This window comes from Solanum pennellii, chromosome 1 (assembly GCF_001406875.1).
Source record: "Solanum pennellii chromosome 1, SPENNV200".
In the NCBI taxonomy this organism is placed as follows: domain Eukaryota; kingdom Viridiplantae; phylum Streptophyta; class Magnoliopsida; order Solanales; family Solanaceae; genus Solanum; species Solanum pennellii.
In genome coordinates, this window is record NC_028637.1 from 98,341,995 (window position 1) to 98,367,630 (window position 25,636).

Genomic DNA, 25,636 nt, shown 5'->3' on the forward strand with positions numbered 1-25,636 from the left:
AAGGCGAGGGTGGCGAGCGAGATTTGGGAGAGTGTCGAGCGAGATCTGGAAGAGGGGAACAAAAATATACGTATATATACAATTTTCTTTGCTTTATACAATTAGAAACAATTTTTATACACTTGTGTTTGTATAAAAAGTGAGGAAGCGAGCGAGAGATTGGAGGAGAGTGGCGAGCGAGATATTTGGGAGAGAGACGCCTGACAATTTTTTGCAAACGTTTGTTATGGAGCATAATTAAATTAAACTCTAGCTACTCCATTTATTTTAGATTATTAGTTTGCTATTATATATAATTTTTCCATAAAAAATAGCAATTTAACCCTTTGTTTCGACTGTGTCTTGTTCATAACTTTGTTGCTAGTCGAATGGTCAGAATTTATCATTATTAGCTAATAAAATCGCTCTCTTTATTTAAAAAATATATTTTAATTTACAAATATCATCAGATTGACTTATATTTTGTAAAAATATTGTTACAATAAATACGTCTTGTGCTTTCTCTTCCTCGTTCATATCACTCTATAAAAATTCTTACTAGTTTTATCAATCATTTTGCACACCATGACAACAAATAATGTTCATAAATATTTACATATACTAGTAACACATAACAAAAATAATTTATAATTGCAATAGATAAAACTTTGACATCATCAAATATTTTCCTTTTAATTTTCTCCTTAATTTCTAAGTGTAAAAAAGCCAACCTTAAAGGTAAAGAAGAGAACCACAATTAAATATTTACTTAAGCGGATTATTAGTTAATTAAATACCCATTTGATGAGTAAGAGCACTATTTCTTCAAACATTAGAAGATATTAATACAATATTTTTATACATAAATAAATTAATACATGTTAGGAATTCTCGTGAGATAAACATTTTTACTATCTTTTTATGTGTAGCTATTAAGTTAGTTGTACAATTCTCACTATTGTCAATCATCACTATTATTAACCGTCACTTATAATCATCACTAATAACAATATCTATAACTATCAATAATCACCACCAGTAACAATCACTATCAACTTCCATTATCAATGTTATCGTTAACCATCACTATCACCTGCCATCAGCACTGATATTTTTTTTTAATTCATTTATAAACAAAATTTTTAAATAAACAAATAATTTAATGATTCAATATTTAGATCTTAATACAAACATTTCATATCATATTCATACATGTTATGAATAATACTATGACAATTTGGCAACCAAAACCAATAATTCTACTTTTTTTTCTCCTTTTTCAATAAAACAAAAGTTTGAAGAAAAAAAACTACTTTTTTTGGTGTATAACATATTTGTAATGGTTGGATTAAATATGGGCCACCTTTCGGTAGCCGCCCAATTGTAATTCTTGCAATTGGAAAGCCAACTTTCTATGACTATCATTGTCGGTTTCATCTTTTATACCTTTATTATTATAATACTTTTTTTAATAATATATATGAAAAATTATCTGAAATAAGTGTATTATTTAATTTAGTTAAAATTTTAAATATTTATGATTTACGGTTATAATTTTTTAAAATTTAATTGCGAATTTATATAGTTTAGTTTTTTATTGTATAAATTTGTATATGTTTACTCTAACTGTTTGTATACGATTTTTTGATATATTTAATTTATACATAATATGAAAAATTCAAAATAAATTACGTTTTTGTACACAAATAAAATATACAAATGAAATTTTAAAAAATTCCTAAACATATAGATACTACATTTGTATATACTTACCTTGTTTATATATGGGTAAGCGAAATATACATATAGAAAATAATATTTGTTTATTGACAAGTGAAATATATAAAAGGAAATACATATAGCAAACTAAATTATAACCATTGAGTGTAAGTAGACTATCAGTAGCTAAGAAGGATTATTAAGTTTAATTGCACTTTTAGAACGATATAGTGCAGTGAATATGACTATTTTCTTCTTAATTAAAGTATTAAGTTTCAAATATTAAAAAGGAAAAAAATTATATTGATAAGCATTATTTCTCTTGAGTAGGCTTACACAACGTGAATTCAATTAATTAAGTTTTAACATAAATATATAATACGATGCGACTTTTACATATCATAAAATAACGAACCAAATAGTCTTTTCGTTCATGTTTGACTTGTCAAATAATAAGCAAGAAAAGAGAGTAAACTAGCCAAATACTACAAAAAGATGGGTACTAAATTAGAAATACTGAATACTTGTGGGATTTCTTTGTAATTTATTTTACAGTTGAAAACAACGTGCATTTCTGACAGAAACGTTCAAATTATATGTTTTTTTTATAAAAAAAGTATATAAATTATAGTATATAGTATTAATATAGGTGCATTAGCATAAACATTACATGTACCCCATTTATATATTTTCTGTGTCTGATCTCTCCATTTCTTTTTGAGACTTTTTGGAATTTTGTTTCAAAGTAAAAAAGGACTTTCCTCTAAGGTATTTTTCTGTTTCTTATTTTGGTGAATTATGATCTGTTGCTTTCATATTTTTTTTGGTTTCTTGAAGTTGCTGCTATATATGTGCATATGTTGTTGTTTTTTTCTTGTTTCTTGGGTTGTTTGTTAAAGTTCTTGGAAAAAAGATTGGTTTTTTATGTGTTTTATAGGATTTTCTTGGACTGTTTGTTGAGCTTTTTTATATGTCTGAGGGAATATTCTGTTTATGTTTTGGGGGTTTTGGATCTTGTTTGAGAACTGGGGTTTTGACTTGGATTGATTTGATCAATTGAGTTGTTTTTTAGGGGAGATATTGGACTTTAAAGTATGTGATTTGATTACTTTGCTAGTTATAATAAACCCCAGTAGAAGTTTTTTTTTAGTTTAGTTCTTCCCTGATCCTTTTTCTTTTTGGGTTTGGAAAGTAAATGTCTCCCTCCGTTTCAATTTGTTTGTCTGATTTGAAATTGATACGGAATTTTGAGAAAGTCAGAAAGCTTTTGTATCTTGTAGTTTTAAGTATGTGAAAAATTAAAATTGAAGAGTTGCCAAACAAGGAAAGAAACATTTTTTTTAGACGGACTAAAAGGGAAAGTAAGACAAATATGTAAAAGCAGAAGCTTTGAGTTTATGCTGCAGGCTTATGAATATTAATAGTGTTTGCGGTTCAACAAAATTTGGGTGATGCATGAAAATTGTTATAAGGTTCTGTAATTGAATTGTTGATTTAAAAAAAAAGCCAACTTTTCTTTTTGTGTGTAAGTTGAATTGTATCACATGCATATAAAGTCTGGTTGTGTTTTCTTGACATATCTTTATTGTTTCATTGCAGGGTGCATCACAGATTCCGTTGTGTCTAAGTTTCAAAAATTTCCTGTTAGTTGTGTTCAATTATCATTCTACCGATTGAAAAATATGGATGTAATGGGGGACTATGGTAAAGGAAAAATTAAAGGTCCTATTAGTATAACATCAGCTTTAACTTCAGCATTTCTTGAATGGTTGCTCATGATTTTTCTGTTTATTGACGGTGGTTTCGCCTACTTAGTCACGAAGTTTGCCCAGTATTGCCAATTGCAAGTTCCATGTTTGCTTTGCTCGAGGCTTGATCATGTTCTTGGCAAAGAAAGAGCTGGATTTTACTGGGAATTAATCTGCCCTAATCATAAGTATAGGATATCTTCATTAGTTCTATGTCATAATCACAATAACCTTGTTGATGTTCATGGGATGTGTGAGAGTTGCCTATTCTCGTTTGCCACAGTGAATAAGTCGAATGCTGAAACCTACCGATTGCTGGTTGGAAAATTGGGGGCAGAGCCTTACCTAACTGATGAGGATCCTTTACTCGAGGAGAAAACAAAGAGTTCGTCAGGAGTAAGAAAATGTTATTGTTGTGAAGAGGAATTTGTTACCGGAGGATATGCTAAAAAATTGTTCAAGATTACATCTTCGTGTGCTGACACAGTTGAACTTGATGCACCTTTGTCTGTGACTAATGGACAAGAAAGGGGTGACCCCAAGGAGATTGAAAATGAGGCATCGACATCAGTCTCAGTCTTTGTTCCTTCACCTCGTTTGGAGTACAAAAAGGTAAAGGTTGTCTCCGATTCTGAATCAGAAGCTGCACACTCGGATAGTGATAGTGCTAGTCCTCTAATCCGTGCAAGGGACTATTCTATAGACGATTTATCTGATAGATGCTTGCATCCAGAACCTCAAATTTTTACCGTCACTGATGACTTTGCTACCGAGAAACTAATACATTCGGCTTCAGTGCCTGAACCATCACTTCTGGATCAAGAGATAGACTTAATGACTAGAGATTTTTCGTCTGTTACAACCTCGGATGCAGTTGTTGGGCTTGGATCAGAGGAAGTTAGCTGGCAGCAACCTGAACGGAAGACTGATGCATCTGTCCCATCTGATCTCATAAGTTTTGATGAAGTCAACCAGTTGTCCGATGTCAAGGAAAATATTGTTGATTTAGCAAGAGAGACCTGTAAGTTCCGTTTCCTTATTGTTCCATTTCTCTTTTTTGTTAACCATTTAAGTGAGTGCTCCATATCTCTTTGCTTCCCCTAGATCAAAATGCTTTACAAGTGAGAATGATTTTTTGAATCTTTGCTGTCTTTAACTGCCACATGTTCTACTTTCAACTTCCAAATAGGAAGAAGATAGAGAAAAAGTAATTACAGATGGATTTACATTTTTCTGTTTTTGATCTTCAAACTACTACTTCTGTTAATTGTTCTGACTTGGAAGCTATAGCAGCAGCTCAATCAATTCAATCTCTTCCAATGTGTTGATTTTCATGTAACACTAAAAGAGCTGTTGAATAGCTTTAATACATTTGAAGATGGTCTATCAAGCGTATCTTTTACCGTTTATAATAACTTACCTCACTGTCTTGCGTATTTATTGATATTGCTATGCTTTCTACAGCAGCAGGTGAGACGGTCGACCAAGTTGTCGAAGATTGTGGGGAAGTTTCCAGGTCAAAAAGTGATGAGATCCCAAAGAGTGAAACAGAATTGGATTCTAAACCAGAGCCAACTGAGAGTACTTTAAAGACAGATGATGCTTTTGATCTAGGTGATGCTTATAAGCTGGCCGTTGGAAACGATTGCGGGGAAGTTTCCAGGTCAAAAAGTGATGAGATCCCAAAGAGTGAAACAGAATTGGATTCTAAACCAGAGCCAAATGAGAGTAGTTCACAGGCAGATGATGCTTTTGATCTAGGTGATGCTTATAAGCTGGCCGTTGGAAACAAAGGGAGGCAATTATCCGAAAAGTTTTTGGAGCAGAGGTCATTCAAGGATTCTACACGAATGAGTGAAGATCTAAAGGTCCTACTTACGCAACTCTCTGCTGCTCGTGGTACCGATTCTATATTGAGTGAGATGAGCCCGAGGATGTCTGTGAATGGTGAGGAATTTAGAACTCTTGAAGCTTCTAGCTCTATTGGAATGCAGATACTTCATCAAAGGATCTCGCTTGAGAGAAATGAATCTGGTTTATCTCTGGAGGGAAGCACAGTGAGTGAAATTGAAGGTGAGAGTGTGTCTGATCGTTTGAAACGGCAGGTGGAGTATGATAGAAAATTAATGGCTGCTCTCTATAGAGAGTTGGAGGAAGAGAGAAATGCATCCTCAGTTGCTGCAAATCAGGCGATGGCAATGATTACAAGATTGCAAGAGGAGAAGGCAGCACTACACATGGAAGCTTTGCAGTGCCTAAGAATGATGGAAGAACAAGCTGAATATGACAGTGAAGCACTGCAGAATGCAAATGATCTTCTCGCGCAAAAGGAGAAAGAGATCCAAGATTTTGAAACTAAACTTGAACTTTACAAGAAGAAACTTGGGAATATGGCTCTCTTTGAGGATGCACTCGAGGCAAGTTATGATTCAAATAAAGCTAAGCAAGCTGATACAATGTGCAGTGATGACAGTTCAGCTGTTCATGGCGACGTAATTGCTCATAATCCCACCAGCAGCAGTAGAAGTGGTGAGGTCTTGACACCATTGGGAGTGGATAACATAGATAACGGGAGCCCCTTGCTTGATTTGGAGAGTGAAAGGGAGCAACTTGTGCTTTGTTTGAACAAATTAGAAGAAAGACTCCATTTGCTCTCTAAGCATGAGGCTTGTCAAGACTTTGCTAATGGTAACTGCGAGTTTTCAACAGAAGAATGGGTTGAAGTAGGTAATCCGGAAGAATTGGACCATAGGGAGTCTTCTAGAAGTAATGGTAAAATAGAGGAAAATGTTCCCCCAGAGTCAATCACAGACAGAAGCCCTTCTGGTGAAGAAGTATCTATTAGCAAGTTTCCAGAATCACTACAGAAAGGAAGGGATGGGAGCAAATCTGGGCAGTGTACTAATGGAGATTCTGAGTTAGTGAGTCTGAAAAATGAGTTATCAGTTTTGAGCAGCAGACTGGAAGCACTTGGTATAGAACATAGCTTTCTTGATCAGTCCATAAATTCATTGAGGAATGGAAAGGATGGACATCGACTGATTGAGGAGATAGCTGGTCACCTGCGACAGTTGCATTTTGTTTTCGAAAGATCGAGTGGTGAACTTGCGCATTAATAAAGGTGATCATCTTATGAATAAAGCTATGTTCATAACCTTGAACTTTGCTGTTTTCAGCTTTTGAAAATCAGTGAATTTTAGGTCCACCCATTTTACCATTCTCCACTTGACTATCATACTTGTCTCACTTTCAAACACTTCGATTCAGTACTTCTTTAACCTGCTCTCTATTGATATGAGTCCTGCCTCCTGAGCTATTGCCTCTTGTTTCACATTCTTTATTACCTATGTTTAACATAAGAGAAACTAAAATTCTGTCAATGATGCAGCATCAAATTTTTTTGTTCTGTTTCATCCTAGGAACTTTGTGATTAGAAACTGGTGTTTTCATTTTCTGTCGGCCTTAATTCACATTCAAGATCCATGACATGTATATTTCACTTGTTATCTTATGCTGTACCTTGGTCATTTTCTATGAACCTCTTGTCTTCTAAGACTACCTTTCCTGAAATCTCGCGCCATGGAAATGTTGATGCTTGAGTCTTGGTAATTGTAAGCCACTGCCGGCTTCAATTAGTGATTTTGCATGTCGATATTTATAGTCTCTGACTTGGGAAATGCGGTCATAAATAGAAGTTGGAAATGAAACTATCATCTGTTTGGACTCGTTACTCCCAAATACACTTTGTATATCAGTTGAATTTCCTGTTAGTTTTGTTCACCATTTCCGCGTTTATGCTTTTATCTTTGTTAAATTCTCCTGTTTTAGGTGATGTAAAAGATTTTTATTTGACGTATTCATTTTGATTTCCTTGCAGATTAAATTAAAGCTGACTCTTTCTCCTAGAGCATGAAGTGTACAGTTTTTGGGTGAACACAAACATGGTTTCTCCCATTGGTAGAAGTCTACAAACAGCATTTTAGCTTTGTGTGATATGGTTTTTTCAGTGATTTTTTTGCTTATTCATCCTTTTCGATTCATTATTACATTTGTTTGAGTAAAGATTGTTTGTAAAGTTGAAACTCAATATCCCTATAATTTGATGTAAAGTTTTGCTAGAGTGGCTTGAATCATGATATTAATTTGGTGGATTAATGAATTTGTTGTGATAAAATTAGCTTTGGTTATGTTTCTATTTATAGCCTGTTTGATCAAGCTTTTGAGCGATCAAAATTTGCGTATTTTAAGTAAGTTTTTGATCAAGTTTTTGTCTTTGATAATGTTTTTGAGAAAAAGTAAGTGTTTGGAGAGAGTAGTAGAAACTGTTCTTTCAGAAGCTCAAAACAATAGTTTTTCTCCAAAAACACTTTCTACAGAAAAAAAACATACTTGGAAGATTTTCAAAAAGATGGGCCAAACACAAGCTATTGCTCGAAATCTTTAAAAATGTCGAGGGGTTTCTGATCTGATCCTTCAAAAGTATTTTAGTTTTGGAAGATTCAACACAGGTGCGGAAGCATCTTCGGAGAGTCTGAACCAGAAAAACTACATAAAGGAGAAAATAAAGTATCCAAACAGAATGACAGAAAGCAATGTGTAAAGACACCAATAAACATATACTAAAAACTAAACAGCAATCATATTATATATGTGCTGTATCTTTGGGAGATACAAGTTTGAAAAAGGGAACTGCAAAATGTGACAAACTCTATAAGTTATATGGAGGCAAAAAAAAAAATTCCTAAAAAAAGTCACAACTCACAAACAACACTCCTTGATGAGGGTTTGCTTTTGCTGTCACCCTATATTTAGCCTCTCTAACTTTTAACATAATAGTAGTAGTAATAATAATAACAAATATAATAAGAAATAATAGCAGAATAATATGATATGTAGCATCCTCATATCTAGACTGAGATACAGTAAGAATGAGATTTGACACAATAACAAGTAGCATCCTTTCTACTTCTTGGTTTGCTCCTTAGTGTCATTAGTAATAGTATTCTTGTTGGTTGCTGCACCATCTTGTGCTACTGCACGATCACTATTAGTATTGCTTGGTGTCATCAGCTTATCAAACTTCTCGCTCTTCGTCAACACTATCTCAATCTGCAAATTCACAAAATTTGTCATGATCAATGCACTAAGCTGTCACTATGTGCAGATTTAGGGGAAGGGGAGAACCATGTATTGTTTAAAGATGTTATTTCTGGAGGATCAAATACATGTGCAACAACATTCCTATGTTGCTGTGCAAGCCTTCAAAAATGATGCTACTAATTCTCCAAATATTATGCATTTTTGGAGGATCGGATACAGATGCAGCTTCATTTTTGGAGGAAGGTCGGCCACATTGCATCTAGCATAGCCTATGTTGATTGAATCCTTCAAAAATCATGCCACTTTTGTGTCGAATTCTCCAAATAATATGTATTTTTGGAGGATCCGACACAAGTGCAACATCATTTTTGGAGGAAGGGTTGGCCACATTGCATCTAGCATAGCCTATGGTCCTTGAAGCCTTCAAAATTGATGCCACTTCTGTGTTGAATTCTCCAAATATTACGCATTTTGAAGGATCAAACATAGGTGCAATGACATTTTTGCAGGATGGATCGGCTACATTGCATGTAGCATAGCCTATGTTACTTGAATCCTTCAAAAATGATGTATCTTTTGTGTCGAGTTCCCCAAATATTATGCATTTTTCGAGGATCTGATACATGTGCAACAACATTTTTGGAGGAAGGTTGACTACATTACATCTAGCATAGCCTATGTTACTTGATTCCTGCTAAAATTATTCCGTTCCGTATATTATACTCCAAATATTATGCATATTGGACTATCAAAACACAGGTGCAGCAATATTTTTGGAGAATTCAAGCGACATTAATTATAAAAAGAATAAATTGCTTACTCTTGCTTTCTGAACCATGCGGCCTTTGGCCTCATCTTTCATTCCAACTGTGGATGTTAAAACCTCTGCATCAAATGACAACTATATATCAACAAATGCAAATTTTTTTATAAAAAAAAAAATTACTCTTCATTTTTGCTTTCATTTTCAAAGCTAAATAAGCAAGTATTTAGTTTTCCTTACCAAAATTATCATCAATAGCTCTCATGCTATCATACTCTTCGATTTTACTATTATCTGTTGTTTTCTTTATTTCAATCATCATAGCATTTGTAGTTGCTACTATTATCTTCTACATACTTTATTTGTGCAAAACGTCTATCAGAAACAATCTCTTTTCATCGGATGACAAAGATATATCAATATGACGCTAATGTGAATTGTGATCTATACTAAATCACAAAACATGAATAAGATAAGGGATCACAAATTACTTACTCTTCTCCGTCGCAAATCCACCATTCTTCAAAATCTCAGCAACTGTGACAACCGTAGTGATCGCTGTTGATAATTTAATGTAAAATACATTAGCAATAAGAAATTATTTACATTTAATTATGATTTTATGATTTATATATATCAATAAGATTGAAGATTGTTAATTACCCATGCCCAAAGCAGAAAGTTCAACCTCATTATGCTGCTGCATGTACCTCTGCACAAATTGGTAAAATAAAATTTGTTATATATAATCTCGTAAACCTACTTTGACAGATACAGAGGTTGTTTCCGATAAGACTCTATAACCTACCCGATTCACATTTAGTAACACAAAACTATTGAATTCTGTCAAACCTGTACTATATATTATTCATCCACCTAATGGTAGGATAGCAACTGCTTAAACGTATCAAAATTTAAATACTGAATCCCTCTCTGATCGAGCATGTATACCTTAGCAAGATTGACATAGAAGAAAAGTGGTTTTTTGGTGTTAGAGACTTGAATTCTGTTACTTTTCTTCTGAGCCTCATTGTTGTTGTTTGTTGGTGCAGATGCTGGTGTAGATGCAGGTGTAGCTGTGGCTGGTGTGGGTGCAGCTACAGGTGCCATTGTTTCAATTGGCATATTATTATTTGTCTTAATAAATGTGACACAAAAGATTTTTCAATTAAATTTGGGGTTAACTTTTTAAAATTTAAATTAAAAAAAGTATATTGGGAAAGTAATAGAAGAGAGAGTTAAATATAAATAAAGAAATGATAAGTATAGAGAGGCCCTATTCAATAGGATTGAATTGACCAAGTAAACATCCATTGGTAGTTAATTAAGACAAAAAAAAAAAACAAGTAATAATGATTGGTGATTAAAGCAATTAAACAATGGTTATGCATCTTACTAGACCTACTACTAATCCATTCATTTCTTTGGTTTTCCCTCTAATTAGGAACACTAATTAGTTATCATCCTAAATCATCTTAGATTCTCTTCTTTTCTATTTTTGTTAGAAAAAAAAAAGATGCATTTTGGAGAATATATATAAACGGAGGAAGACTGTCCATTGATTCATTAGAAATAACTAAGAACACATGCTACATATATATATATATAAAAATAAAATAAAAAAATTTGGACAATCTTAGTTACTTCCTCTGTTTAAAAAAGAACGGTCTAATTTGACTTGGAACAGAGTTCAAAAAAAAAAAGGGAAAAGGGTCTGATATACCCCTCAATTTGTCATTTAGAGCTGATATACCCCTTGTTATGAAAATGGCTCATATATACCCCTACTTGTAAACAAATGGCTCACATATACCCGTTTCCTCTAACGGAAATGAAAAAAATAATAATTTTAATCTAAATTTTTATTATTTTTTGCTAAAAAATATAATTCCATATGAGTAAATTTAATCCTCGTCAAACATATTTTTTTTTACTTTTTTTTGTTTCAATGACTAAATTATAATTATTATTTGATAAGCAAATTTATTTATGTTTCACTAATATTCTTGTAAAACTTATTGTAGATGATCAAATTTTTTCTTCGAATACGAAATTAAATTACAATACACACAAAAAAAATAGTTTAATTTTTTATTCTTTATATTAAGGAATGAAAGTAAAAAATAAAATAAGAATAAGAAATTCAAATAATTATAATAAAAGAAGTCAAAAAATAATTTATGTATGAAAAAAATTAAAATATACCTTGAACTTTGATAGAAGAATCATATATACCCCTAAAAAAAATTTTAAAAAAAATTAGAAGTAATAAATATAAATTTAAAACTAATTTTTTAACTTCCGTTAAATGAAGGGTATATGTGAGCCATTTTGTAACGGCAGGGGTATATGTGAGCCGTTTGTATAACGGTAAGGGCATATATGAGCCACTTTTATAACGAGGGGTATATCAGCTCCAAATGACAAAGTTGAGGGGTATATCAGACCCTTTTCCCAAAAAAGAAAGAAAATTTTTTAATCTTGTGGTTCTAAATTAAAGTTATGTCAAATGTACCAAAATGTTCTTTAATCGTGTTGTCTTAAACATGTCGCGTGAAAAGTTTAAGTTAAAGTGTTGCCAAAAAAAAAAGAATCGCTCCTTTTTAAACAGACTAAAAAGAAAATAGGGTCTTTTTTTTTTAAACGGATAGAGTAACTCTTTTTTGGGGGTTGCCTCATTTAATTAATACTCACTTAATATTTTATTTTGTATGAGTACTTAGTATTGAGTAACCTTTGTCTGAATTTTTGGCCAATTTTTAAAAATTAAGATGATGCTAAATGAGTTTATTTATATTTGTTATTAATAATGACAAAATAATGTTTGAGATTTGTTCCTTGTGATACATGAAAGTTATATTTTCAATTTGTGATTATTTGGAGTATATTTGAGTGTTTGAAATTTGAAGGATAAAATATTATATTTGACAAATTAAAATTTTCATATGCACAAGATTGAAATTTTAGTCAATTTCAATATTACGATTATACATGAATTATTTTTTAGATGAAGGTGATTAAAATTCTAATCAATTTTAATATGTGCTTCAACCATGTAATAACTAAAAGTCGGAAACTTATGCACACATGAAAAAATGATGGTAGATTTGTTAAATTTATTGTTGCTTTGAAAAATAATATTGAAGTTTGTTCTTTATAATATATGAAACTTTTTTTTTAGTCTTATTTGAAATAGATTTGATTGTTGAATCATTGAAATCAAAGAACAAAAAGATTGACAAATAAATTTAGACACACATTGATGAGATTTAAAACAATTTTAAATGCATATCAAACGTGAAATTTGAACTTTAGTTGTGTACAAATTATTTCTAAAGTGGCTAAACTTGTAAAAAGCATACAAAGTGGATATAAGTTAAATGACGACCCCAAATAAGAAGAGTTATGTGATCATGCAAGGTGTCATACTAACAAAAAGTGTTTGATAACACAATTTTAAATTTTAATAAAGATGAGGTGTTAAATAGGTCACGCCTTAAGATGAGATGTTGAAACGACAAATTGTGTCAACTTTAGATATTTTTGTTTATATCAAACGTGAAATAACTATTTCATCTCTTTTATTTTACTTATCCTTAAATTAATAATAAAAATTTCTTTTACTTATTAGCAAATCAAGAGATCTATTATAATTATTATTTTCAAAATTACCCTTATCATTAGATACCTATATATAATTATAGTCTACTTAATTTTTCAAAATTATAATTAATAAAAATTAATTTACTAAAATATACTCTTGTTAAGTCAATCCATGAAAAATAAAATAGAACGAAAAAATGACATTAATATTAATCCAACCCTTCCAATTCCTCATTGATGCAATCTTGATTGTGAAATTTGAAATTCGAATCAATTACAAAACAAAAATGGTGATCAATATAATAATCAACATGATCATCATAAATTCATAAATTCTTGATGGCTAGGTTTCTTTTTTATTTTCTTGAATAGGTTGCTTGATCCTATTTCTTCTCTTCTGCATAAATATATGTAGAGATTTTTTGAGTGATAATCCATATGGCCTATGCAAATGAAATCGAAAAGATGATGTAATTTCCAAATTTGATGATTTTATTCCTCCTCTTGCAAGCCATAGAATGGCTAAGGCCTACACAACAAATCTCAAACTTAATTATAACAAATTAAAAAAAAACTAGTTCTAAGGAAAATTAATTAGAAAGAAAATATCTTCCAATAAAAACAGTGATAATTAAGGTGAGAAATATTTACTTTGGAAAAATAGAGTATTATTTAAAGCTCTCTTCATTTTAATTAAGTTAAATGCCTTTTTGCTTTTTGCAAGTCAAATTTGCATAATTAAGACTAATTTTTTCGTTTATTTTTGTTAGACATTATTGGATACAAAAAAAAAAACACTTCATGTTATTTATTTTCAATTGATCAACATTATGAACCTGTAGTCTAAAAACGTAAAATTTTCTTTAAAATTTAAAAATAATAATTAAAATAGCAATAATAAAATTAACAATAATATAATGAATAAATTAAAAAATCACCTGAAGTTCAGATGTATCATAAACCTCAACTTGTGCATGATGAAAAATTGTGATATGCTTTATTGTTGATGAGCACGTCCTGCATATATAGTCATACAGATATACTAAACCAAAATCATAATTATTTTTTTTAAAAAAAAACTTTTTTTATCACATAAATGGCATGAGAAGGGGACTATGTGTGTAAGAATCAACATCAAAAAAAAAAATGTAACAAATAATAAGAAATATGAAATCATAACTTTAAAAATATAATGAATTCAACGAAGAAATTATAGGATGAACACACAAATCTTAGATCCATCTCTAATTACGGTTGGGAAATGGAACCTTCACTGATAAGGTGAAAGATCATGTAGCCAATCAGCTGAACTAATCAGATTCTCCATTAAATAATTTTCTTGTATGTAAGAACTAATATATATGTTTGGTCAGTACTATGAATTTAATTCGATTAAGAATTAGTTGAATTTTTAAAATAGAATTCACATATTTTACTAGATAGTAGAATAAAATAATTGATATGTGCAGAAGGTAGTCAGAAATTATAAAAATAAAATAAAATATGATGATACGAGATATATAACAATTTTTAATGAGATGGAATTTTGAGACTTACATAGAGTGATCATGAGCCAATGGAGGAGAAAGTTGAAGGACAAGTCTGGATTTCTTCTTCATGCCTATATATAAATATAAATATTTCTCACTTTTTAAGTCTTAAATTTTCAATTGCTTATAAATTGAAGACATTTTTCTAAAGCAATTGTATAAGTTATACCAAGAAAACAAAATAGTAAAAGCCTAGTATAGAATAATAGTACTATTTATTAAAAGGATATTGTTAGATTTAGAATCCATAAAAAATTTGCTACTAACAAAGTCAAGAAACATCACTACATATAAATAATATATATATATGTCATATGAAACATGTTGTCCACATGCCTAATGACCCTGCCTACCTAACTTACTCTCACGTTTAAATAAATTAAATTATGTCATTATAACTTCAGTTTCAAATCTCAAACTTCTTAAAATTTTAAATCTTTTCAAACGTAAAATTTTTATTTTTATTTTTAAAAAATATAAAACTTGTCTCATGATAAATTCATATTTTATAAACAAAAATTATTATTTAAATTTGGAAGAAATAAATAAATTTATGATCGATCTAAAAAGATTATATTATTTGTATTATGTGGAAGAATTATGTTAAAAAGTATTTATTTTTTTGTTATTGTTGACTAGTGAACTTTTGTAGAATTTTGTGTGTTTGAAAGTTATTGTAATATCATCTAATCACAAATATTTATTTATAAAATAAACATGGAGTATGTGATATTTTGATAGCTTAGGTTGTTTCTAACGATGATTTGCTTATTAGGTAAAGTTGTATAAAAGTTGAGGGAGTTTTGATAGTTTTCACAAATTCTGAAGCTTTAATATATACTTATGAGAAGAAAAAAATATTTATAAAAATTAAATTGCATATTCAAACAAAATTTCAATTACAAATCGTCATAATCTCAAATTACCCGTTTTCATAATTTTAAATATTCAATACTAAAACCCTTTAAAACCAAACTCATTTAAATTGTGGACCAATCTCTAATTATAGTTTAAAAATATATCTCTATTATAAATTATTATTGATTAGCAAACTTTATATCCTTAGAAAAAAGATACCAATCCCCTCAAACATCCTACAAAATGATCACCTTTTGAGTTTTGTCATTATTAGTATAACATTTAACTACTTGCACAAACTCCATAACCTCTAAGCTTAATAAAGATCAATAATTATAAAAACAAACTTTATAATTTCTCATCAACTTGAGACAAATGATTCCCTTTAACAGAAATGGGAAGTTGTTCTTTTTTTAGTTGATTTTATTCTTTTGATGCAACCATTCTTCACATCTTATATATTAATTAACTAATTAGGGCACATAATTACTTGCCAAAAACAGACATAAAGCCACATTTAACAAAAAGTTATGAATTGCATTAATGATAAATAAAGAATAATATGATTTTACTTGAAAAGGATTAGACATTATTTCATCACATCTATATATCATTTCACCATTCTCCAAACATTCAGTAACAGAGTTACGATTTTTATTAAGAAGCTCAAAATATATACATAGGAATAAATATATAAAATAATTTAATGATATAAATAATAGTACTCATTTTTTTTTTGTTAAAGAATATTTGTATAAAACCCTCGGCCCTACCTAGCTCTGCCTCCGCTAACACCCTAGTAATGTTTCTTGGACAAATTTGAGTTGTCATGAGGTTCAACTAGTCTTTAAATAGTTTCCTATTATGGAAAGCTAGTTGTTTGGTACACCAAGAATTTATGGGTTTGTTTGGGCTTTCATTTTACAAAGAGAAAAACGAATTGAATTCTTTCACTTTCACTTTGATGTGGACAAATTAAATGTACCTAATTAAATGTTTTATCTTAAGCACTTTACTTAGTAACTAACTTCCTTTAGGTATCTTGCTGTCGTGAAATAATAAGAGGCGTGTCAATTATATCATCCTTGAAGATATTTCATCGATTTAGAAGAAAAATTGACTTTATATAAAAACAGCGTATTCAAGAGGGGTCGATCAGGTTCACGTTAATTTATGCTACCCTCTTGAAAATATATATAATAGTGTTATTTTTTAAATAAGTATTTAAATATAGATGTGTGAACGCACACTTGAATTCTTTATTTATCTTGTTTTATTTTCCTTTCTAAAATTGGGTAACGCCTCTCTAAGGGGTTTGATAGAGAAAAAATTATTTTAGACCTATACTTTTAAAATGTTAATGATTTTCAATGATAAGAACCTAAATGTTAAACCGATCAAATTTATATCTTAGATTCACCTTTTCGTAATAGTGTACCTATCATTTCAAAATCTTGAATACGCCTATATGAATATAAATAAACATCTCACCATCAATATCAGATCATTATTGGCAGTAAAAAAAAATGCTAATGAATAATGAAGGGTATATATGTTACATACGCTTTGAAACTAATTGGAATATTTGATATGATTAACACTAATCGATTCAAATTTAAGCTAATTCAAAATGATTGTTGCCCATTAAGGCCATTCACAAGATATATCACTATCATATATAACTAACACCCTAACGTGAAAATTGATAATTATAAATTATGGTGACGATAAATCTGATGACACAAAAACTATATAGAAACATAATATTGTTATATGATTTAACAATTGATTTGAAAAGCTAAAATAAAATAAAACACATTTTTTTAAACGACTACATTGTTGATGTTATTAGGCTCGCAAAACATGTGTTGGCATATCACATGGTACACTTTTAATTTAAGCACGTGTGTCTAAAAGTAATATGTGAAACTCATTTGTGATGTCAAATACTCTTACAAACCAATCTTTAATTTGCCACACAAAAACCATCAAATTGTTGATGGGCTATGTTTGAGTTTCCTTTTTTGGAAATAACATTGATATATTTGAAAAATATGCATTTTAAACATGTTGTATTATATCATATATGCTAAGAAAATTCTGGTTGCCAACTTTAGTTCCACTCAACATATTTTGAGTTTGCTTTTAGTAACATTTAAAGTTTTTGATCTTAATGATTAAGTTTAATTTAGGGTTTATGTATAGTTGTAGTAAGTTAATTACTTACTAATATGATTAAAGATATATAGTTTAAATCTATATCCATATTAGTTTCTTTGAGTTTTTTTTTTTTTTGGTGAATGGAGTTTGATTACATGACCTTTGAATTATGTTGCGAATTGAGGATGAAGGGATGTTTGGTTCTCTTTATATGAATTTGTTAGATACAAATAAAAAATGTTTCATTCTAAGTTTCGCGAGCCTTTGCTTCGTTGTTGTCGCTCACTCGACTTTGAATATAAATTTTTATTTTCCTTGAGCCTTTTTTTCCTTTGTGTAAAGTAAGGGTGTGCATTGTTTTATGTATTACTGGTTTTCAGTTTTTTTCTCTATATGCTAATTCAATAACAAAGCAATAAAATATTTTTATCGATTTTTGATTTATTGATTTTTGATCGTTATCGATTTAGTTTTCGATTCACCCAATAAGAAAATGTCTATAAAATTTTATATGACTTCTCACTTCTCTGAATGCTTCGATATAGTGAAACACAAAAGATAATGAAAAATTGCATCGATCAAGAGAAAAAATAATAAAAAGACTATAATTAAAATTTACATGTCACCGCTAACACATGTTATGAAATTTCTTATGTGACCTTTATAAACTTGCAAAAGCTACACCTACAATTACAAACTAAAACTAAAATCAAATAGCTATAATTGTGAACCCTTATTTAGTATTTAGATTTTGAGTAACAGCAAAGCGGCCTAGTGTAAAGTCGGTAGAGTACTAATAATTTGATATAGTTATAGGGGTCTAGTTATATATTTACTTATTAATATTTGATATTTATGAAGGGTAAAATAATAAATTATTGCCATCTTATTGGATTCTTGATTTACCCAATAAACCAATACTAAGAACCAAAACCGAACTAATAACCAGTAATTTTTTTTATAGATCCATCAGAAACTCACTAACGTTTTTTCAGTTTGATTTATTTATAAAATAAACAGGGAGTATGTGATTTATTTAATTTGATATTTCTAAAGCATATAATGGATAGGGGACCAAATTTGTTAAGTCTGAGACGAATTAAAGGTTAAATGTGCAATATTCAATAATAAGTGAACTGAAGTTCATAATCAAAACTGCGTTTTCCAAGAAAAATAAATTTAAAAAAAACGAAAATTTTGGCGGGAAATTGTGGAAGCAACTTTGAAGTTGAGACCCAAAGGTTCAAAATTTTCGAAGAGAGAAAAAATGGCGGATTTTGAAGATGAAGAATTCCTATCTCAGGTCGCCGCAGCAGAAGCAGAAGCCCTTTCCACCGCCGCCAAGCGTCGCCGAATCTCTGCCACCGTAACCACTACCACTACCACCACCGCGGTTACCACGCCAAAGTTCAAAGTCAATGTCAATAATAATGCCAGTGTGGAAGAAGGAGCTTATCTAGCGGTTCTGAAAGGGAATACAAGTGTTTTATTCCAACAAAAAGTATCGACAAATGCTGGTGGTTCGTGCTTTAAGCGCGGGAAATCAGGACACTGGGCTCGCGATTGCGATACTAATCCACCGACTGATGATTCCGTGAGCTTTCCTGAGAAGATATGTGCGTGTGGAATGGGTAGTTGCCTTGTACTCACTGCCAATACAGAGAAGAATCGCGGCCGTAAGTTCTACAGATGCCCTATGAGACAGGTACTACCACTTCAACATAATGTACAACACTTGCTTGCTACTAGATTTGTATCTGTACTTATTTTCTAGGTGATAAAGGGAAATAGTGTCTATCAATCAACGTAGGTTCTGGTTTTAACCTATTAGTTTTTGGTATGCTATTGTTAGTGCCAGAATTTGAGTATCCGGACTTCAAGCACTGTTTAAATTTCTATTCTAATCCAGATCTGAATACTTTCTCAGGAGAATGGTGGTTGTGGATTCTTTCAGTGGTGTGACCAACCTCCGGTTACTGATTCTCTGACCACCCGAGGCCCGAGTTACTCTGTCAGTTCCACCTTCCCGGAACTTTCATGTCCATGTGGTTCTGGGACATGCCTAGTTCTAACAGCCAAAACAGGAAAAAATATTGGTCAGCAATTCTACCGATGCCCATTGTATCAGGTTTAGTATCACCTCCCTTTTCTGTTTTACCAGGTCTCTACATATCTCAATGAGATTAAATGTCTAATTACTTGAAATGCTTCACAATGCATAGACATGTACCTGTGTAACATAGACTCTTTTGATTGCACAAAGCCTTTTTATCATCCAGACCAGTTGATATGTTACCCTTAATTTCCTGCTTTATATAATGTCTTGATAATGACAAAAAATCAAAATTCAGAAAGTAGTTCTAGGAGCTCATTGCTGTCTAGAATCAGTTGGGGTGAATAAACTGATCAAGTCTTTTGAGGGATGATTGGTTTGAAGGAAAAGAAAAAAGTTGTTTAGTGCAAAATGAAGAAGGCTCAAGTGGTCACTTGCAAGGTTTTGGCAGGTTAGGTGAACAGTTTTGTACTCAGGTTGTATTGGATAAATATTGTAAACAAATTTGTACCACCCAGATGGAAATTGGACATATATTGTAAACTAATTGTATTCAGGTGGTAATGAATAGAGTAATGTCCAACAACACAAATCTTCAATAGTAGATTAGGGTGCGAGGATTGAGAACTAGGTATCTCAGGTGAAAACTTGACTTTGGTTTTCCATTTAATTATCATGCTTTTGTCTGCAGTAGGGCTCAAAGCCTCATGATGTGCGTCTAAACACATATCACGTGTTGCGTTCTTTCCACCAGCCCTCGTAAATTTCTTGGTTATTTACAGAATCACACCTGAACTTGTGACTGCACATAGTCTTTTGCTTTTGCCTTTGAATAGAGGTTATATCAAGAAACTGAGGATTGATGGTACTGCAGAATAGCTTGATCTTATCAAGTGTTTTCAAGTTTAAGAAAACTCTAAGGTTTGTCGGAACTTTAATCGCAAAGGGAGAAAAAAAATACAAATATATATTTTTAGTCCAACTCTAATAATTCTATGCATGAATGACAAATAAATTGTTTTTTTTTAAAACGATAAGGTGAAATATCAATGTTTAGTGTCCTATCTTCAGAAGAGGCTCACTAGCAAGGAAAAGCATGCCTTAGAACCTTGATGGCAAGTTGGCAACACTGAAGCATACATTAAGTGAAGTAAAGTGCTCAACACATTTTGAGCATCGCTTCAGGGCTAAGTGCGCCTTCACAACACTGATCTCATCTAGAGTTCAATGAGAACTCAATATGAGTATGACTGATTGAACCATTGAGGTTCTTCTTAATCACAGTTAAGAAAATTGACCTACAAAGAGATAGTAACTTATGTCTTAACCAACGTGAGTCACTTTTAACACTTCATGCACTTCAGAAATTGTTAAACTTGAGTGAGGATAACATAAGAGGAGGCCAAACATGTACGACCCAATTTCTTGAGCCATGAAGGCACCTACTATAACCCACCAGTAGGTAAGCCAAACCGTAACCCAAAACAACATGAAATGGGTGTGTGGGTAGAAACTAAACAAGACTAAGCAAAATTATTATAACAACATAAGCAAACCAAAACATAAATACAATTAAGGATCCCTCCCAGAACCTGGAAGTCACTAATACAGAGCTACCAACAAAACGAGTACAAGTCCCAACAGTGGACCACCGAAACTAGACTGTCTCGAAAAGTAAAAGACAAGTCTTTATATAAACAGATGGAGACTGAAATAGTACAAAACGTCGTGTGCTCACCCCTGTCTCCAGACCAAAAATGCTCCAAACTCAATCAACGCTGGCTATTGGTGCTCAGAACTGCATCACGAAAATAGCTGCAGAGCGTAGCATGAGTACCAAATAACAGGTACCCAGTAGGCATCATAGGCCGACTGAACTAGAAAAGTAAAGCAATATGAAAAGACGGAATCAAATAACTAGAGGTCAAGAACGGAAGGCTAAGTAACACACGAATGCACACGAGTGTATAAAGATCTAACTAAATTAATATAAATAAGCTAACTACACCTAACTGGACCCCCCATAAGCCCAAAAGGTACACTCGTGCGCAAGTTTAAATAAAAACCCGAACGGACCCCTATAAGCCCGACGAGTACACAAAATAACTATAACTTAAGGAGAATAGAACTCAAAGCCAAAGAACACCAAACCAAATAGTAGAATCTGACAGTACGGAGGTCGGGCCTTGAACCGGACGCTCACCAGAATTACATAAGTAGCCAATTGCAAAATATAAGTAATTGAGGCCGGACCTCTAACCCGATGCTCTACATACTTGAGGCCAGACCTCTAACCGGATGCTCTACATAAGTATGTGGATGGTTGAGGCCGGACCTTAAATCCGGATACCCGACAAAGATGTTGATATAGTTGCTGAAAGAGTCTTTATCTATCCATAATCATAAATACCCGTGGAACACCATCCAAACTTAGCTAATCAATGTAAGTCCTTGAAGGCGAATCGAAACTCAACTTTGAATCGCGGAGCGAAATTCATTGTCACTGACGTAACTCGAGAAGCCGTAACATCGAAGAAATAAAGATAACTATCGCTGGAGCGAGCTCATCGTCTGGCTAAATACCAAATTATCAGACTCAAGTCTGCTACACCAGTCTACAAGGATTTAAGTCGGCCGAGCGACGTCGGGGCTTAACTAAGTCCTACCGACTTTGAATCATGCATTTCTAAGGAAAATCCTAGTCAAACCTAAACTAAGGCCCAACATACTTCTGATAACCAGTATTCAAACATATAAGTAATCCATAAGGTCAATTAATAACAATAAACATGCTCACTGTCACCCGATAATTCTCATAAAAAGGCCAAAAGTATGATTTTTAACACCTATGCATGATCCAATAACTACCCAACCCAATCAACTAATCAACATGCATTCACATGTTCGAGTTCAATCTAAGAAGGGAAACCGTAGCCTACCTGAACGCAGATCACGCGCGCTCTAAAAATCACTTTCCCGGAGCTTTTCGTTCCTGAAAGGCCTCGAAACGTTGATACACTATCAAAAATAGAGTCACAGCGTTATTACGGTCATTTCAACACTAAAATCGCAAGAAACGGAGACGGGTCAATATCGCGGTCAAAACGAAAAAGTGGGATTCGCGTTGAGAAATCCAGAATTAACCCCAAATAAAGGTCCTAAACAACTCTCGGAACTTGTGTTCCAAAATGGAACACAATACGGGACTCAAGACAGTCCCAACATGAACATGCAACCAAAAACCCAAGTTCTATGCTAAAAATCAGCAACAATGGCAGCAGTTATTTACAAGAACTTACCAAAAATGAAGGTCCAACTGCCAAAACCAATCATACCACGACGATCCTCACGAAAAACCCCACAATATAGGCTCTTGAATCACTAGATTCGGACCTAAAATGACTAAGAAATCTCCTTCTAAAAGTTTCCCAAAAGTTGAGCTCGAAAATGAGCTATGACATCAGTTAAAACACAATATTTACCTCAAATCGGGTTCCCAAATCAGATCCCAAGCCCACCAATGCTTTGCCCTCGAAAAACCTCACAACTTAGCCTTTTGAATCGCCAATTTGGAGTTCTATAGCTCAATATAGTGTAATTATAAAGTAAAACATTTTTATAAGGACGAAGCTTGTCGCTAATAAACCCAAAAATCTGGTCGTTAAAACCCTAAATTCTGGTCGTTAAAGGGCTGCACCAGATTTCAGCTTTGTCTAATTTCTTCAAAGTCTCCGACGGGTGCTCGGAATCTTTCGGAACCTGATAAAAATAAAACAGATATGCTACCCTACCAAAGTCGACATTCCAGACTCAATGGCGCAGTCGAAATTTCCATCAGAGGTCATCTCGATAAAATATGGGTCCCACTTCCATTAGCCATTGTAAGTCAAAAACCACAACAGGGCACGGAAAAATATCAAAAACCTCAGAACACGAAAGAAGGAACAAACTAGACCAAACTCGACATTCCGAAGCTAGCTGCGCTGACAGAATTCTCATCCGAGCGCGTTTAGTTAGAATGTTGACTAAAGTCAAACTTAGCCTTTAACTTAAAGTTAAAACGCCTAATCACACCAACTCACACTGAAAACTTCGGGAGTCATGTTAACAATGCTACTAGCCTAAAATGACCCTTCCGGAACTGATGGAATCGTCAGAATTGGATTCTGATGTCATTTTCTTGAACTTTTGATCGAAAATGATCGTTCAAGGTTCATAAGCTCCAAAAAATACTAAAGCTCACACAATAACCAAAGGAACTACCAGGTGATCGATCTGACAGTCCATGCAAGTCATAAATGACTAGGGATCGCTATAGGAACGCTCTAAATGATGCACAGAAGATAAAACACTAAAAATGACAAGAAGGGTCATTACAAACCATTAGTAAACACAACAATAGGGATGGGTTTGACTCTTATACTATATCAAGAGAATAAACCTTAGCTTAACTTAATCTAGAAAGCTAGTTCTTGAAGGATTGATCAAAGCTATCTAAAGGAGAGCACAATCCACTTCCTCAGCTAATGTGGGACACCCTAACAAACATGTTGTGTATACATCATGGATCATGACCAACTTCGGCAGTGATTTCAATAACTGAAAAGTGAAGTCTCCAAAGATGTTGTGCATTGTGCTCTAGCACATGTGCATACAACAATCTAAGTATTCAATTTCAATTCCCAGTCTTTACCAGCAAGTATATTTGCTGCAGATTCATAGAAAAAAATGTCTGCGGAGGTTACTGTTTTTATTTTTCTTTTCCTTTTTTTTTTCTTTCTTTTGTTTTCTGTGGTATCAAAGGAAGGTAGCCCAAATACGATGTATTCATTATGTTTATATCTGCTAATATGTTGTTACTGTTCTTAGGGAGGTTGTGGATTCTTCAAATGGTGTAATGACAACACGACCAATGCTAGCTTCTCAAATTCATCTAACAGCTCTCAGTCGCTTCAGTCGACCAACAAAATCAACAATACAGTCGTTTCTAGTTTCAAATGTGGCAATGCTGGGCACTGGGTTAAAGATTGTCCACAGTCGTCTTCTCAACGCTCTGCTGCTGATGGAGGAGTACAGTATTCCAATTCAAGAACTTGTTTCAAGTGTGGCAAGCCTGGTTGCTGGGCCAAGGAATGTTCATCCAACTGATTCCAGAGCAGTGATTGTGCGAAGTGGATTCCCTCTTGGTTTTGATGACATCTGAAGCACTGCTATAATTTTGATGTAAATATTACCCACCCCAACTTTCTAGGAAAAGATGTTTTGTTCTTCTTTGGTACTGAATCAGCCTCAAGTTGCAGTTAATGAGTATATGTAATCTTGGATTTTGCTGATGTTTTGAATGTTGAACTCCATGTTAGATATGACACTATGTAACAGCTTTCTTCATTGTTTTGCTGTTTAGTGATGGTTTGGAAATCCCATTTCCTCTAAATCTTCCAATTTTCGACCTTTGGGGCTTGAGTATGTTTAACTTTGCAATTAATTTTTTTTCCTTTAAAATAAGCGGTAACAAAGGAAAGAAAGCATCCCGACTCCTGAGGACTCACTTTTTGTTTTTTTGCATGTCAAGCATGTTAACTTTGATATATTTTGTAAAGCTCCCTAAGGATTATATACAGTTGGTTGCTCAATCAGGATTTGCACAGGCTGATTCTGGCATCCAGCGATCTTTCTAAGAATGTCAAAAAGAGCCCAAATATAGGTAACTCGCTCAGAATTTTGTAGTTTTTTCTTTCAAGAAATCCATCATAAAGATGAAGGAGTTTAGGCATGACTCCGACCTGTATATATACCAAAAATCATAATTAGACGGAGGAAGACATAAACCTTAGCCTCATAAACAAAGTGTAGGTTGGATATAACCATTTTGTTGCCCATATGGTTAATAATACCAATTTGAGATTGAATGATCCTTCTACTGTAAGAAACGTCACAACAAAAGGATATTTTACGTCTATAAGAGCTCATCAAACAAGGATCAATTTTGTCAGTAATCATCACTGATGAACTTGTTTTTCTTGGTTCGAAATCTGAAATTTAGAAGGTAAGGAAGTGGCTTCAGTGAAGATAGAAGAACATTTTGAGTCCTCACCCAAGTTAG

The 25,636-nt window shown here is 32.5% G+C and overlaps 4 protein-coding genes across 5 annotated transcripts; 2 read left to right on the forward strand and 2 right to left on the reverse strand.

Moving 5' to 3' along the window:
• Positions 1–2,336: 2,336 nt before the first annotated feature.
• Positions 2,337–7,620, forward strand: LOC107008252 (myosin-binding protein 1-like). 2 transcript variants are annotated; one of them, XM_015207200.2, is made up of 4 exons: positions 2,337–2,466; positions 3,298–4,467; positions 4,911–6,567; positions 7,324–7,620. In XM_015207200.2, exons 2-3 carry the CDS (start codon positions 3,381–3,383, stop codon positions 6,560–6,562), a joined length of 2,739 nt encoding a protein of 912 aa, XP_015062686.1. In that variant the 5' UTR covers positions 2,337–2,466; positions 3,298–3,380; the 3' UTR covers positions 6,563–6,567; positions 7,324–7,620. The 2 variants fall into 2 exon arrangements, with proteins under 2 accessions (XP_015062686.1, XP_015062687.1); XM_015207201.2 differs by having other exon boundaries at positions 4,914–6,567.
• Positions 7,621–8,041: 421 nt separating this feature from the next.
• On the reverse strand, positions 8,042–10,529 carry LOC107030892 (uncharacterized protein At2g34160). Its single transcript, XM_015232112.2, has 5 exons — positions 10,261–10,529; positions 9,973–10,021; positions 9,805–9,867; positions 9,367–9,431; positions 8,042–8,555 (listed from the first exon to the last, which is right to left on the reverse strand). Exons 1-5 carry the CDS (start codon positions 10,432–10,434, stop codon positions 8,409–8,411), a joined length of 498 nt encoding a protein of 165 aa, XP_015087598.1. The 5' UTR covers positions 10,435–10,529; the 3' UTR covers positions 8,042–8,408.
• A 2,568-nt stretch (positions 10,530–13,097) lies between these two features.
• Positions 13,098–14,715, reverse strand: LOC107012747. The gene is made up of 3 exons (XM_015212670.2): positions 14,470–14,715; positions 13,851–13,929; positions 13,098–13,441 (listed from the first exon to the last, which is right to left on the reverse strand). Exons 1-3 carry the CDS (start codon positions 14,529–14,531, stop codon positions 13,256–13,258), a joined length of 327 nt encoding a protein of 108 aa, XP_015068156.1. The 5' UTR covers positions 14,532–14,715; the 3' UTR covers positions 13,098–13,255.
• Positions 14,716–18,696: 3,981 nt separating this feature from the next.
• On the forward strand, positions 18,697–24,967 carry LOC107012738 (DNA topoisomerase 3-alpha-like). The gene is made up of 3 exons (XM_015212657.2): positions 18,697–19,185; positions 19,408–19,608; positions 24,403–24,967. Exons 1-3 carry the CDS (start codon positions 18,748–18,750, stop codon positions 24,679–24,681), a joined length of 918 nt encoding a protein of 305 aa, XP_015068143.1. The 5' UTR covers positions 18,697–18,747; the 3' UTR covers positions 24,682–24,967.
• The last annotated feature ends 669 nt before the right edge of the window (positions 24,968–25,636 follow it).

Coding starts and splice junctions, on each gene's coding strand:
- LOC107012738 (XM_015212657.2), top strand. CDS start 18,748: ATGGCGGATTTTGAAGATGAAGAATTCCTATCTCAGGTCGCCGCAGCA. Junction 19,186..19,407: donor ACAGATGCCCTATGAGACAG/GTACTACCACTT, acceptor ATACTTTCTCAG/GAGAATGGTGGTTGTGGATT. Junction 19,609..24,402: donor ACCGATGCCCATTGTATCAG/GTTTAGTATCAC, acceptor TACTGTTCTTAG/GGAGGTTGTGGATTCTTCAA.
- LOC107012747 (XM_015212670.2), bottom strand. CDS start 14,531: ATGAAGAAGAAATCCAGACTTGTCCTTCAACTTTCTCCTCCATTGGCT. Junction 13,930..14,469: donor TTGGCTCATGATCACTCTAT/GTAAGTCTCAAA, acceptor CTATATATGCAG/GACGTGCTCATCAACAATAA. Junction 13,442..13,850: donor ATGATACATCTGAACTTCAG/GTGATTTTTTAA, acceptor TTTGTTGTGTAG/GCCTTAGCCATTCTATGGCT.
- LOC107030892 (XM_015232112.2), bottom strand. CDS start 10,434: ATGCCAATTGAAACAATGGCACCTGTAGCTGCACCCACACCAGCCACA. Junction 10,022..10,260: donor TCTATGTCAATCTTGCTAAG/GTATACATGCTC, acceptor CAATTTGTGCAG/AGGTACATGCAGCAGCATAA. Junction 8,556..9,366: donor GCATGGTTCAGAAAGCAAGA/GTAAGCAATTTA, acceptor GTGAATTTGCAG/ATTGAGATAGTGTTGACGAA.
- LOC107008252 (XM_015207200.2), top strand. CDS start 3,381: ATGGATGTAATGGGGGACTATGGTAAAGGAAAAATTAAAGGTCCTATT. Junction 4,468..4,910: donor TGATTTAGCAAGAGAGACCT/GTAAGTTCCGTT, acceptor TGCTTTCTACAG/CAGCAGGTGAGACGGTCGAC.